Consider the following 15,909-nt stretch of genomic DNA (forward strand, 5'->3'; position numbering starts at 1 on the left):
TATAATTTACATTTCGCAGCATTAACTAGATAGCACAACATTAGAGTTATGTCATACTCACCAGTCAGCTGCTCTGAGTTTCCCTTTTTTTCCACTTACCAGCTAATTCCAATCACTTTTACTTTGCAGTTTTGTCATCCTGTAATAAGCTGCTGTCAGTAAAATGTAACATTTTCTGTGCAGATGTTTTACACTTTAACAAATCCCTCCACAGGCTGAAAGGGAGAAACCCTTTGCTGGTGGGCTTTTAATTAGAAAAATATCAGGAAGTGTTGAGTTTTTATTGATTGTACCTTTACAAAAATAAAAAAAATAAATACAAAATAAAAGTAGAAGCGATTAACAGGGAATTAACAGATAATTGTCAGCAGTGTTACTTAAAGGTCTTGTTGTTCTGATGGAATAAGTGTTGCGGAAATGTAAATGCACATTATGATCTATTAACTATGCGAGTCATCTTATCACAACAATTTCCCCCCATCAATGTGTTTTTAGCTGTTTATTAAGGACCAACTGTCATTAGTTCATTCTAGACAGGATTATACTTATACATATAATGAGCCTTGTCCATTATTTGAATACCACCCTTTATTGCAAAATATGCGGCCAGTTGTTTTTTTTGCCCAGATTTACAATTTACAAATTCATGTTTTATTTGTATCTTTTTTTCTGTTTTTGTTACATTTATGTTAATGGTTTCTTACTGTTTGTTTTTGCTTCCAACTGTTTGTCCATCAAATGCCAAATCTCCAAAAGCTGCAGGTCATGTTTTGGATTAATAAGGAATGTAGGGACTCACTGTTGGTTTCCTCGTTACATTTAACATCACAGAAACCGATTATTGGAGAAGTAATGCATACTTATTTAGATTTAAGGCTTTTCAAAATCATACTAATTGATCCAGTGAGTAAGTGGATCATTTTTGGGGAGTTATTTCCTGTTTCAACAAGATTCACAAGGATTATTCATGAATTGAACAACATCTCTCACCTCTCCTCTCCACTGTTCTTACTTTTTTTAATTATCTTGAACAATGGACACTTCCTTTGATTTTCTTTTCACCCCATTCTGCTTATTCCTTCTCCTCTTCTGTCAAGCACCACTTTTGTCCAGGGGATAAGCATTACACAGAAAAAGCCTTCGTACTGTACATAAAACTACTGCAGGTTGGGAAACCACTAGAGCGATGACGAACGCCTTTGAAGATAATTTTGTTTTCTGCCTTCTCAACCTCGCCAACATCAGTCGTTGGGTTTGACATCATTGAAGCTCGCCATTCATGCTTAAGTTCTCGTGTCCTCTTCAACTATTATTACTTGGTTCACAAGAATAAAGAATGGAATTCTGTGGAGTGGGGGAAAAGTAATTTATGAACCGTTTGCTGTAAGGGGAGTTTTAGCACCCACAAACGTCACACTAGTTTACGGCAGAGACAGCGCCGGGGAAAGAATGCTCACCGTATCTCATCTTATCTTCCGTTAGCATGGCATGAGTAACACCGGATAGAAACATCAGAGACGTGTCTAACAATGCTTTGAAATCAGTCTGACGTAAATAGAAAAAAGCAAACATGGTTTCTTACAAGGACAAACAAACTGTGATCTGAATTCAAAGCTACAGTCACCAATCACTCAATCATCAATCATTCAGTCAATCAATCTTCATTTATAAGGAACAAGTCTTACATCAAATGAACTCCCAAGTTCTGAGCATAAAAAGTCAAAAAGAACAAATATGTAATCAAAACATTTCAATGAATAAAGACATTTAAAAGAGTAAAATAAAGTATAGTATAATAAAAGTATTCACTAAACCAAAGCCAGGCTAGAAATGTGTGTTCAGATATATCCACACTCTCGGCTCTCCTCTGGCTCTCAGGCCCGGATAAGCAGGGGCCAGATTGGATAAGCAGGGGCCAGAGTGGTTAAAAGTGGCCTCAGACCCAAGGAACAACTAAGAGACAACTATCGGAGGATTTTAGGGATTTAGTGGGTACATAATCTCTATAAACAGATTCTGCATTCACATGTAGAATTTGTAGGCAACGGACCAGATTTTGGCATCATAAGTGATCTGGTTTCCGTTTTAAGTCCGCGTTGTATTGACCAATCACGTTCAAGCAGTCTTTGGTTGAATGCAGGTAAACAGTCTGTGTGGTGAGCAAAAGAGGCAGCATACATTGGCCTAAATATAATCTCTAACAGGTGTCCAGAGCAGGTGTAATGTGTGCTAATGTGTTCTGGTCCTGCTCAACACACAAGCAACTGAATTTTGCATGAGTTGAAGTTGATCTACGGCTTTTTAGGAAGGCAAGAAAGTAGAGAATTACAATAGTCGAGTCTACGTGTGTTAAACCGTGCACACATTTCTTCGTATCCACCTGGGAGAGGAACAGACACACTGGCAATACTTTTCAAGTGATGAAAGGCAGTTTCGGTCAAGTTCTGGGCATTGAAAGGTAAATAAGAGTCCATGATGAGACGTAGGTTTCTATCCTTGTGCCTGGGACTGAGTGCTAGTGACTTTAATTTAGAGGTCAGTTTCTTTCTCACAGCCTTTGCTCGAGTACCTCAGGTTTGTCCTGGATGAGCTGAAGAACGCTCTGATTCATCCAAGCATTCTCAAAGCATCTCCAATACATTTGTGGTGGGCATCGATAGGCCTCGTTACCTAGTCATACACAGGCGGGCTGTTCCGCTGTGTTTTATAAAAGCCTGTGCACTGCTGACTGCTGCAGACATAGCAGGGTTGTATGTTAATAAGAAGCCTGTAAGGTTAAGAGAAAGAGTTGAACAGCAAAAAAGTGCTGACCTGTTCCGTATTAGTCGGTATGCTCCACCGAAATTGGATTTGAGAAGTTGCCAATTCCAAACAGTATTGAAAAACTAATAAAATGTCAAATTAATCATTGGATGAACTTGAATTGAAGTACAAATGCGGAAAGGTGGGATTTTATATCACGATATGAAAGTAAATTGAGATTCTGACAAAATATTTCCCAATAAAATAAAAACCACCACGTATCTTAAATGTGAATCTATGCAGATTCATCAGGACTCTTCTCTGATAATAAATCAGATTTTCTGCTCATAATACAATGTAAACTCCAGAGTTTGTGCATTTTACTCTGCTATAAACCACTTTTATTCTATAAACAGAACCATAAACACATGGGAATGTTAGTACATATTGATACATCAGTAAGTGCAGCGGTACATGATTAACAGAAATCAGTATGGAATAAGCCGTGTGTTATGGTGATGATACAGCAGCAGTGTTGATCGCTTTTGGTTTTTTTAAATGCTCTCTCTAGCAACTAAAAGGCAGTAATTTGGACGTATTAGACCTTTCAGAAAACTCTCTTGGACTTGGATGTTTACAACCGTATTTACAAGTGAGAAACTGTTAATCACGGTGACTCTGACGTGACATGAACGCAGCATTACATCTCACTAGAATAGAACACGTAGTTCACTAAAAATTCCCAATTCAGTGCTTTACTTCCTGCCCTTGATGTCTCAGCAGCCCTGAACATGACTGAAGACGGGCTTTTCATTTTTAATCAGTGGGGGTTGGTGGGGCCCATGATGCTTAAGTTGCGGTTTTGGTTCATTGCATGTTGTCCAGCGGGCTAAATGTTGACTCAGCTGGAGTCCCACTGAGATAAATAATGGATGGTCTCAGAGCTCATAAAATTGAAATGGAACCATCTCACCTCTCTGCTCTATGAAGCCAAGTCAAACACGTTTTCAGGAAATGCTTCATCACAAAAGGAAATATCACAGAAACAGCAGTTTCAACAATGATTATATTCTAATGGTAACACAAAAATCACACAAATTTACTTTCTTTGGAGGCTGCAACAGAGAGACGCAGGGCAGCTGGTTATTAGTCGGCCTTTAATATATATCTGGGGTGATTGGTTTCAAATTCAAAGCATCTTTTATTTTCCTTTGTCATCATTTTCTGTGTCCAAATAGCACATTTCTGCATGAGCAAATGGCTAATGGGCCGTACACTCACTGACCATTTCTCATTGGCCACGTGGTCACACCTTTTAAAGGTCAAACATAGTTGGAAAGCATGTATCGAACACTCATCGCCCTGGAAATATTACAAACATTTGTTGCAAAATGTATTCAACATCATGTCATTATTGAGTAGTCGTGTGCTGTTAATTCGATTATTCCTCTGTCTATCCTCCATCTGTGCGTCCATCTGTCTCCGCTTCCCACATACATCCAACACACATTCTGGTCGTATCCAATCAATAAAAAGCCTTTCAGATAAGAGAGTCACGATGCAGAGAGCGTGTGGATTTTACCTGCTTACAATACACTCCATCTCCCTCAAGCTGCAGTAGCTCTCACTGTTTCCCTCACATTCGATCGCTCACAGTCTCTCTACTCATCCCTTCTTTTTCATCTCCCATGGGGCTGACACAAGTGTGGTGGGTTGATCCCTATTCACAGCCTTCCCCTGAGTCTTTCACAGCGAGTCCCCATCACCCAGGTGGGCAGGGCTGTCCCCTTAGTGTCTGACATTGTGTGGAACCCTGCTGTGCTTGCTCACCGGGGGGTCTCTAAAGTTAGACTCCATTATTGAAGGAATCATATAACTGTGATTGTATCTCAGCATTAATAATGCCGAGAAGATCCTCTATTGATCCTGTAAGGAAATACTTTATCTCTCTCAGAGAGATGTCGCACAGAAGAGTCTGCTATAAAGCAGAAACCATCGGGGGGGTAGACATCTTTGCTCCAGACAAGAGCAACAGCTTTTCCCTTGTATACAGGACTTTGTGACCCTGTTCTTGTATCCAGACATATTCAGATTGTTTATTGATTCAGCTGAGGTGGGAGTTGGGAGTAAGGAATTAGGCGCTATAAAGCACCGTTTATATTTCTGTCCTGTCAGTATCACTGGTATCGAACAGGACACAACCAGTAAAAGCAAAGCCGGTGCCCCACAAGTAGTTACAATGCAGCTTACGATATGAGGCTTTATTTACTCACATGCCCACAAGCCTGCTGAATGTCCTACACCGCATAAAACAGCTGACCTGCAGCGCTGCACTGTGGCAGACATTAAGACCTCTGATGGTCTCGCTTATGTAAGTAGGTCATACAGGCATCAGTTTTAAATTGAGACTGTTTCATAACCAGTAACTTTAAGTGTTGCTGTGTGGATTTTCTATAGCTCCACATTTAACAGGCTAAATGAGTATAAAACACACTGCCCTGTTCAGACATGCAGGGACTCAAATTAGCAGGCTTCCTCTTGCTTCTCATAAACCTGAGTATCAAAGGTGTGTGTGGTGTTCAGCACGTGATTTACATACTCAACTCTGATTGGGCAGTTATCTTCTCCTGTTTTCACTATACTGGAAAAGTAGTTCATTTGTCGAGGTAGGTGATTCCACTCAGTTTGTCTGATTCATCATATAGTTATTTATTAGCACTTTCATATAGTTCAGTTGGAGTAGAAAAAATGAATGGCAGCACTATGGTCAGAGATGTTGTTTTTGCACTTTACCGTATATGGTCACTTTATCAAATCCAATTAAATCAAATGCATTTCCGGTCCAGTCATGTTTTTGGAGCTGTCCCCTTGTGATTGTGTCATATTCTACATGCCATTCACATCACAACTTGATCTACCTGTAATCTGTGCTCTCATGTATTTGATTGGCTTATGCAGTTCGTTTTTGGATGCTGCTGCATTGCATTTTGGCAAAAGGCTGAGCCAGACAACTTTTGTGGTGAAATTCATCTTTTTTTTCTTTCTTTATCGTTCTGAACACTTCTAAATATTTTTGTTAAGTGTGAGCAGGGCTTATGTTTGACCTTTCAACTTTATGCCTAAAGTGTAGAGTAGAAACGAGATGAAGTTTTCGAGTAAATTGTACTTTTCAGAGAAGTTATAGTGCTGTATACATTTTACTCTTGAGTAGTATTTTAGAGAAAACTCTATATTTGTACTTATACTTATTTGTGCTCTGTTATATTTGTCATGTGGACATGTGTATATGTTGCAGGTTATCTAATCAGGAGATGAACTGTCATTTAATCACAAATAAATACAAGTATGTTCACTTCTTTAACTTTACCCATCTTTTTTTAGTAAATACTTTTGTACTCTTACTCAAGTAGGTATTTTTAGGACTACTGTTACCTCTACTTGAGTACTTTTTTTCCTATGTTGACTTCATGAGAGTTCATCAACGTGAATGAAGTGTACGTTTTAGTTCCTGAGGAACCGCTCCCACTAAAACATACTGCATCATTGATTAATAGTAACTAATACCAAAGATGCATATAGACTAGTATTCTAAAATGAGAAATACTAGGTGCTTTGCAAAATATAAAATTACTTTGAATATCACCTCAACTATTAATAAAAGAGGATAAAATAGCACAATAATCCTTGCAGGTATTTGACTTAAGTCTGGACACCTTTTCCAGCCTGTCAAACGATTCATCCATCAACAGTATTTGACCATCCGTTGACCAATGCACCGTCCTTTTGCCTCCTCAAATATATTACACTGGATACTGAGCAAGATATGAACTGCTGAGTGTTCCTCCTTAGTGCTGACTTGCCAAACACATTTGGCAAGCACTCAAAAGCGCTCAGACGCTGGCTAGCCCTCATGGTTATACAGTGGGCTTGTACCTGCCAGGAGTTTCACAGCTTGCTATTATTTGTCACTTAGAGGTGGAAATGGGAGGTTTAGGGCAGGAAAAGGTCAGACTCTCTGAGTAAAGTTGTAAGTCATTTATTGGGCTGCTGATCAACTTTACGTGCCAGCTGCCAGACTTTGGTGATTATTACACGCTGTAGAAGTATTTTCTAATTAAGCAAGTTATGTATTGTATCGTAGCATATTGTGAGTTATTGTTTGATAATGTATACAACTATATTTAATGCTTCTATCTCGAAACAAAGACATGTGCGTGGCAGTGCTCCAGTGCACCAGCTAATGATAATCAAATCACAGTGGCGACAAACTGTTTGGCAGTGACGGTGGGTGATGGCATTTCTGGGATGGGGAGAAAATTGGAAGAAAATACTGAAATATGTCAATGTTCTGCAATGAATGCAACCATTTCGACCCAATCATACCAGGCCTATATTATTTAACAATCACAAGGTAGCCACGCCCGAGAGCAAACCACGCTCTACTCTAAATGGGACCATACTTTACAAAATTAGCATCACGCTACAATAGCTGTAATATGTGTTAGCCAGCTAGTGTTTTGCCCTCATCCTCCCATCTTATCTCACAGCTTTACATAATGTTCGTGAAAAGGCAGACGTCTAGATGTGGTAACGGGGATTTTCTTGTCTTTGCAACAGTGTTTACTGGCATGTTGTCTTGGGTTCTGTCTGAAACGCGTTCTCCTGCTCTCATTTCCAAAGTGCTCCTTCTCTCGGGTCCCAGAATAACTACAGTCTGATTTGAAGTGCAAGACTATGAGCGGTGGTTTTTGTATAACTATTAATAAGACTACTATGTTTGTTTTTTCAACAATTTGTCACTTGACTTCACTCTATTATTTTCTTCTCCGTCCTCTGTTTCCAACTTATATAATATGACTCAAGCAAACTGGAACCAAACCTTTTCCATGTTGTAAAAGGGTAGCAGCTGTAACTTGATTTGACCTTCTCCCCAGTTGTTGTTTTTTATTAACAAAATGCATCCATTTTTATTCTATTGTCCACACCAGCAAATCATTACGTTGGAAATATAATTAACTTTTTTAAAAGTGCAAATAAATAGATAATTTATATATTGATTACATTATAATGCCTGAGGAAAAAAAGGATTCCAAAAAAACAAAACAAAGATCTTTAATGATTCAGGTTATGGGAAGAGCTACTGGATGACTTTCTTACAGAAAAGATATTCAAACTTGCACTCATTGTTAGTCTCTCTGAGTAAGAGCCTAAGTGCCTGTAAATGTAAATGTAAATGTCATCAGATGTGTTGTGATAATACTACTGGGCAGTTGCCACCTTGTGCTCTGAGTCAGCTCTGGGACATACAGTGAGTGCGGCTGACACACTGCCATCTGTGTTGTGTTGTGTGTGTGTGTGTGTGTGTGTGTGTGTGTGTGTGTGTGTGTGCGTGTGGTGCAGGATCCCCGGCAGGCTCAACGACAGACGCACTCCCCTCGGAGAGCTCAACTGGATCTTCACAGCCATCACTGACACAATTGCCTGGAATGTGCTGCCTAGAGGTGACATATGCAAATTGTTTAAATACATATCATGATTTTATTTTCCACAGTTACCAATCTGACAAAAAAAAAACAGTTTACTACAATTTGGGTTTTCTTTTTGTAATGTGACGAGTACTAGCCAATGAGAGGCAGAGTAGAACGGGTCTTCATGGATGCAAATGGCGGGAAATATCACTTAAACTCTCCTACATAACTAAGTAATTTGGCATGCAGATGAGAGGGCACTTCAAAAAACGTTGTTACTTACTGCTAGTGCGCATTTGGTTAAGCTATTGGCAAGCATGCCTGAGAATGCCTACCCCCAGGTAAAGAGGATTCTGTGTCGAATTTTGTGTTGAATTAGTCCGTAGCGGGCTCATATGGAGGAGGAATGCACCAGTTCTAGAAGATGGTCCCGCTGACCGATAGATGTAGAAACAAATATATTTGTTTACGAGGCATTTCAGGTGTGGATAAGGAGACTCTCCCCGCCTCTGCTCCATCCATGTTCTAATTTACAGCTGACAACGCTTGGCAACAGTAATAATCCCGCCCCTGGCACTGATTGGCAAATCATTGGTTGATCACTGTTTAATCAAGAATGAATAAATGGCTCTTTTCACAGACAATAATATCACAAAGTGCTTAACAGAGCAGACATTTAAAAGCATAAAAAACACAATGTGACCCAAGGGTCAATAAATTATATACACAGAGAAAAGTAAAAAATACAAAATAAAATAAAAAATAATAAAAAATAAAATAAAAATGTAAAACATATTTTAAGAGCAGGTCTAGGACATGGGTTTACTTTTACACAAACGCCAGCCTAAACAGGTGGGTTTTGAGCTGGCTTTTAAAAGTATCCACAGTATCTGCGAGGCGTAGAGTTGCAGGCAGAGCATTCCAGAGCCTCGGGGCCACTGCCTCAAAGGCTCGGTCACCACGGGTCTTAAATCGTGTGTGTGGGACTGACAGAAGACCAAGAGCGTTTGACCTGAGAGTGCGGGCGGGTGAATAGGAGTGAAGTAGATCAGCTACATAAGCCGGAGCCTGACCGTGAAGTGCTCTGTAAGTGATGGTGAGAATTTTGAAGGGTATCCTAGATGCTACAGGGAGCCAGTGGAGAGATCGGAGTACGGGGGTGATGTGAGACCGTCGATTTGTCCTGGTGAGTAATCTGGCGGCAGCGTTTTGGATGACCTGCAGACGGTTAAGAGCAGATGCACTGAGTGATGTAAAAAGTGAGTTGCAGTAGTCAATGCGTGAAGAGATAAATGTGTGTATGATCATCTCTAATTCAGGTGTTGATACTACAGATCTCAGTTTACTGATATTTCTTAGATGGAAGAAACATGACCTGGACAGCTGCTTAACATGAGGGTCAAACGACATGGATCGATCAAAGAAATGTGACAAGAATCCACTGTTTCATGGCACGATGCCAGACAAATCAGTCGACCTGAACTCAAACTGAAGTGAAGCGTTCTGGACCCAGTTTATCACTTATGCTCCTCACAAACTTATGGGTGACATCCCGGAGACTACGTCCATGTTTTATACAGGCTGGTAAACACACACCAAAGTTTTGAAAGTGTTTTAAAAACAGCCTTTATTTCAACATTTCAAAAATGAAATGACCGTTTCACCTCACAGGGAGCCCAAATTAGGGCACCTTGTAAAAACAGTAGTGAAGCATCAGCAATACTAAGACTTTGAGACGGTCCCTAGTGGTTGAAAATAGCAAAGGTGTTGATATAATAAGCCAGTAGTGCAGGTTGGCTCCTCAAATGGAGATTAATTGTGTTTAGAGTGTCTAGCACAGTAACAGGGAGTATCATTTTCACTGTGATTTGGAGTCCGTAAGAGCAAGTATGCACACACACACACTGATCAAAACTCTGCATGGTGACTAAACATGACGAACCATTACCCACAGACCCTGCTTCCCCCTGTTAACATTACTGAATTCTGAAATACTCTTCTATTCTGACATGCAGTTATCTTTTGCATGCAGCACATACACTTTCTCTCATCGCTCACCTGTCTCTTGTATGCAGCACACATCCACACACACGCATGCACAATCACACTCCCCTGAGACAAACTGTACCCCAGCTAGAATAGAAATGTGACAATGCTGATGGCTGCCAAAGCCTTTTAAACCCTTGTGGCTCTGCTGTTAATGAAGCAGCTCACAACAGAGAAAATCCCTGTAATAAAGGCACTGCACACTTAATCCACGCGCACACACACACACACACACACACAGTAGCAGAAATACTTCAACATTTAAACAGCAGAACACTTAACAGCAGGCAAAGGAGTTGTCAGACACTGTCTCTCATATAATATCCCCGACACACACACACACACACATACACACACTGACTTCCTCACACAAACAGGGGAATCACAATCATAAGCCAGAGATTGGCATGGCATTGGCCCAGCCCCATTAAAGAGAATTAGTGAATGCATTAATGAGCTGATGGAAAGGTGACCACATCCCATCTGCATATCACTGTCCTCTCTATTCTGTAAGCATACACACAAGCTACCCTGTTTTTCTCCAAAGTGACCAGTTTGCTGTAATTAAACTTCTTTCTTTTACTGCAGTTTGATTTTCATTCACTCACTCAGCACCCTGTTTTCCTCTCTTGCAATCCCGTCTTTTATTCAATCAGTACCTCTTGTGAGTCATGATGGATCATTTCTTTTCTGTCTTTCTGTCCTTAGATTTGTTCCAGAAGCTGTTTCGCCAGGACCTGCTGGTGGCCAGCTTGTTCCGCAATTTCCTGTTAGCAGAGAGAATAATGAGGTCGTACAACTGTACCCCGGTCAGCAGTCCCCGCCTGCCCCCTACATACATGCACGCCATGTGGTAAGACACACAAGCAGAGCCCGGTGCTTGATTTCCTCCACACAGATGCCATGGTCTTGTAGTTAGTCGTGTATTCTAAATAGTTACTTTTAAACAGCCATTTAGAGATTAAAAAATGCATTTAACTTGGCCACTTGTGCTCAATTGGCTAATGTGCCTTATTAGCCCAAAAGTTATGGCCTCATTTATTGTATGACAGCGTAGTTTGTGTGTCTGTGGACATTTAGTTTGGTTTTGTATTTTGTCTTATTTCCATAGGTAATTAGAAAAACAGACCATGTTTTGCCAGTGTGACATATTTATACCAGTGCTTGCAAATCTGCTTTACATAGCTCAGTAATACAAGTAATGCACGTACTCACAGATATGAATATCGATCTTGATGTTTAGCCTAGCTTAGCATCTGGAAGCAGAGGAAGCCAGATACATTTTTTAAGTTACTTTTTGTTATTTTACAACATGACAAAACATACCAATTTTAACAGTTGAAAGGTATATTCTTCCTCACATTATTTCTCATTTACACCGATCGATAGAAGGACAAAAATCGTCCATCACCCATTTAAACACACACGCCAGTGTATTATGGTACATTTTCTCCCATATTTCAAGCCACATTTTTCATACTAAACAGAAAAAACAAATGAACTGCTTTAATTAATCTCACAACTCAAAATAGATGCCGTTGAGGAAGTGTGAGCCAAAACATGTAGGGTAGGTGTTTTTATTTGCTTCTGCAAAGCATATGCATACACCTCGTTCATGCTAAGTATAATTTCCATGATTTAGTTTCTTGGTTATTTTTGTACGTTGACTATTGCCAGTGTTGCTGTGTGTGTTGCAGTCTGCTCACATAGAAGAGGCAGATATTGCAGTGTCTTCACTAACAGCCTCAGTCAACCTGAATGCCATGAATACACACAAGACAATATGGAGTAACGGCATTGCTGTTTCTTCAACCGCCCCCACACACATGCATAGCCCACATCCAAATATGTCCATCTTTGACTGAAAGCTACAAAATAACACCTGCGGTATATTAAAAGACTCTGAGGAATGTTGGTAAACTCTAGCTGTGGTAGACATGGAAGATTTATAAACAAAATATAAAACTGTACCAGTCTACAAAAAATATAATATTTTTATTAGTAAACAATAGAAATCTAAGAGTTACCGTGCTGTTACTTTTACGCTCACATTTTTTCAGTTACTTTTTGTTCAATTGTAAAAAAAAAACTAAAAAAAACAACTTAAGTTGCTAACACACAATTACAGTACATTGTGTTTAGAGTGCATACAAACTCACCTGGAACATTTTATTACAACAACAAACACTTTGAAACAATTATCCTGATGGGAAAAAACAAACATTTCCCTGGCAAATATGTTTGTTTTCACAGATAGAAAAAAAAGTAATTGAAAAATTGTCCTGGCAAAACTATTTGTTCCCACCTGTTTCAAAGATATAGGAAAATTAAAGATAGGGTTGGTAATGTATATTTAAAAAAATATATACATTTTCACATTTTATTTACGTCCCGACAGCAATCAATAAATCTAATGCTCTGACAAAAAAAGGGGAAGAAATTGGATGTCTGTTGCTGTCGAAGGACTGCAATAAGCCCCCCCAATCATTTAATTTGTCCCGAATGAAATTGTTGGATGGACTACAGGTCCACTTAGCTGCCTTCCTGTCTAACTGCAAGGACTCTGGCCGTGCCCTCACTGCCTGTTGCCGGAGTCTTCCACAAGCTGCTAGCACAATAGTTAATTGTTTACGTTCATAATGATAATGTTAGAGAGTGGCTTTGAAGGACGGGCTGTCAGTCATTCTGCTAGAGTCTTTAGTGCTGCTAGCTACGTTCATTGGAAAAGAGTTGGCATCACCAGGCTGGGTTTTTTGGTTGGATACTTTAAAAACCTGGTATACTCTTGCTGGTTCCTCCAATATTGCCAACCCCAGATTTAAGGCACTTAGAAAGGTTTGCTGGCAACAACTTCTTTTCACCTGAGAAAACCATTTAAATCAGACTTAGAAAATGGATCACCAGACTTTTTTTTTTTCACTTCCGTAGAGGTTCTTGCACTGTTTTACAATTTACTACCATCTCCCTGATTTGACCTCAATGTATTCTCATCACTAGATGTGTATACAGACACACAGAGGTGCTGAAAAGCCAACATTGTCCCATCATCTATCTCCCTTTAGTTGCGCAAATAATTCTCCCACTATCGATTGTTTCTCTTCTTGGTTGTCTATAAATGCATTCCTCCATCTCTCCCACTCATTATCTGGCTCCTGTAAAAAAAACAAATAAATAAATAAAGAAGATCTCTTCGCCTCGAGGAGCGACTTGTTGTGTAACACCCTGACATCACTCGTGATAAAGAACACTCCTTGAACAAGCAATAGTCTTTCTTTCTTGCTCTCAACCATTATTTTAGATTGTGGGTATATTGCAGTGTTTACCGCCAAAGAAATTGGGAGCTGCACTTTGTTTCACAGCAGCACATGCAGCATTAAGGTGGACAGAATAATGACAGAGAGGTGTTTTAAGAGGGTAGGAAACAAGACTGAGAGAACGATAAAAACGAGTATGGAGAGGGTGTATTAAGCAATTTGGGGGCTCGTTGATCGATGCTAGTGCCCAAACACAAACAGCAATTGTTATTCAAATGGAGCAGAATAGCGGAGAGCTTATAAAGCCAAGGCTGATTAGTCCCTTGTGGGCAGTTAAAGTGTGGGTGTGCATCTATTTTATGTGTGTTTGTGTGTGCGCGTCGCTGCACCACTCTGCATGCAACAGGGAAAAGAGCTTAGTCAGCCACCAACTGGTCCCCTACACTCCGCTGTTATCGGCCGTCCCCTCATCTCACACACCATGCACACTAAGACAGACAGGTTTTGGTGATGAGTTACTCATTCGTATTGGCAGGCTCATTCGAGTTAATGCTGTCATCACGAATGGTGCAGCAGCCTCCTCCCTGTGAGCGTGTCTTTGCTGATTTGGCTGCTCTATCTGTTTCCTCATCGTTGGATTACATAAACTCCAATGCGGATGGATATGTGTTGTAAAAGAATAAAATGCAACACATAACAAATGCAGGCCTAAAGAGTACAAAGTGATAAAAGGTAAAACCAATGGAACAAAGTAAGACTGAGTGACAAAAGGTATTTTACTAAAGGATGGACACAGAATCAGCAGCTATAGAGAGGAAATCATTTGCTTGGCAGTGGTCAATCCAGAGAACACAACATGATGTGGGCACCATCACAGACCGCATTGAAGATATTTGAATCTGTTTCTTTTCTAATCAGTCTTTAGCTAATATTGGAAGAGTATAACCACCACACCCTTGCATATTTTGTTCCCACACCATAAACCTACCAAAGGGTTACTGGTTTCAGTGTGTAAATTACTTTCCCTCTCAACAACTACCACATAGACTATATACAGTAAATTGGCATGTTAGTGATTTTGACGCAATGCTGTATAGAAGCACTTCCTGGAGCAGATGCTCAACAAAAAAGTTAAAGAGAGCAAAAATATCACACAAAATGCTACACTGGCTTGCATCTAGAAGTAGCATGCATCTTTAATGTGTTTTAAAGATTAATGCAATGAAAAGATATACAACATGAATACAAATACAAGCAGTGATCTCTGCTTCAAATCTGTTGGATAATCTTTGGTTCAACCAATGTGTATTTTCTCTAAAGTCAAACCTCTATATGGGAGCAAAAACATTGCATAAAGAGTAGCACCTGTTTTTAATAATGCAGTAATGTCTGTTTTGCACTGTTGACATTTTTTTCTGGAATACCTGCTGCAGTGGCAGCTGACTTTATAATTTCTCCCATTTAGCCTGAACTTGTACCAAATGACAACTTCCAAGTTGCTGGAATTAATTGTCTCTTTGTTGACTTTTAGAACAGTTTAAGTGGTTGATGGAGTAAACTTTCCGTCTACTTTTTCAGTTAGACAGCAATGTTTTTTTCAGCCACACAGTGTTCGATATATATTGAGTGACAGCAGTTGATCAATTGTAGCTTTAAATATTAAATTTCACCCTATTTTCATGTTTTTTTGGTGTCAGTAACTAATGGGGACACCAACTTTAAAAAATTGGTCGAGTATTGACAGGGTACACTGCAGCTAGCAGCTGCTAAACGTCTGAGTGAATCCTATAAAGTGTGAAGAACAAATACATTCCTCCTGTCCTCTGTCCTAATAAAAACACCAGTAACATTTAGCACCAGGGCCTGTTCAATACTGGGTTTCGATACGCATCCCGATTCAAATAACGAAAAACGCGAATGGCTCTCGCCAGAGCGAGTGTCCGTTCTGGGCTGCTGTAGAAACATGGCGGTGCAAGATGACGGACTCTGTGTAGGAGGACCATCTCCATGTAAACGAAAACACTATGATTCTTAGCAGGGGGTCATACACAAATTAATACATAGTTATGAATATTCTATTCCAATGCTGTCAATTAATCCCCCTAAATATTACACACTGTTCCTTTAACACCAATAAACTCTATTATATTGCTCCCAGCTTATGGGGAAAGCTGTTTAAGCAACAGAAAGAGTCAGCGTGAACTCCATGTCATTCATTCAGCATCACATTACATGCACATCACATTAGTGCATCTACTCTGTGAACGTGACTCAAACCCTGACTTATACTAACCGAGAGGCAAAAGCCCTATCGAGGCCCCGAGCTTAATGTTCTGAAAGAAAAAAGAGCGAGGAAAGTGGAAGGAAAGAGAGAACGATGGAAGCACTTGAAAAGCTGT

General features: G+C 39.8%; 1 protein-coding gene across 3 annotated transcripts in view; it reads left to right on the top strand.

Moving 5' to 3' along the window:
- The window catches only part of rptor (regulatory associated protein of MTOR, complex 1), a 152,387-nt gene that overhangs the window by 68,625 nt on the left and 67,853 nt on the right, over positions 1-15,909 (top strand). For all 3 annotated transcript variants that reach the window (XM_079277759.1, XM_079277761.1, XM_079277760.1), the window contains exons 9-10: positions 8,143-8,243; positions 10,965-11,109. In XM_079277759.1, coding sequence (XP_079133885.1) covers positions 8,143-8,243; positions 10,965-11,109 — 246 coding nt within the window. The remainder of the gene's footprint in view (positions 1-8,142; positions 8,244-10,964; positions 11,110-15,909) is intronic.

This window comes from Melanostigma gelatinosum (assembly GCF_949748355.1).
Source record: "Melanostigma gelatinosum genome assembly, chromosome: 11".
NCBI classification, from domain to species: Eukaryota; Metazoa; Chordata; class Actinopteri; order Perciformes; family Zoarcidae; genus Melanostigma; species Melanostigma gelatinosum.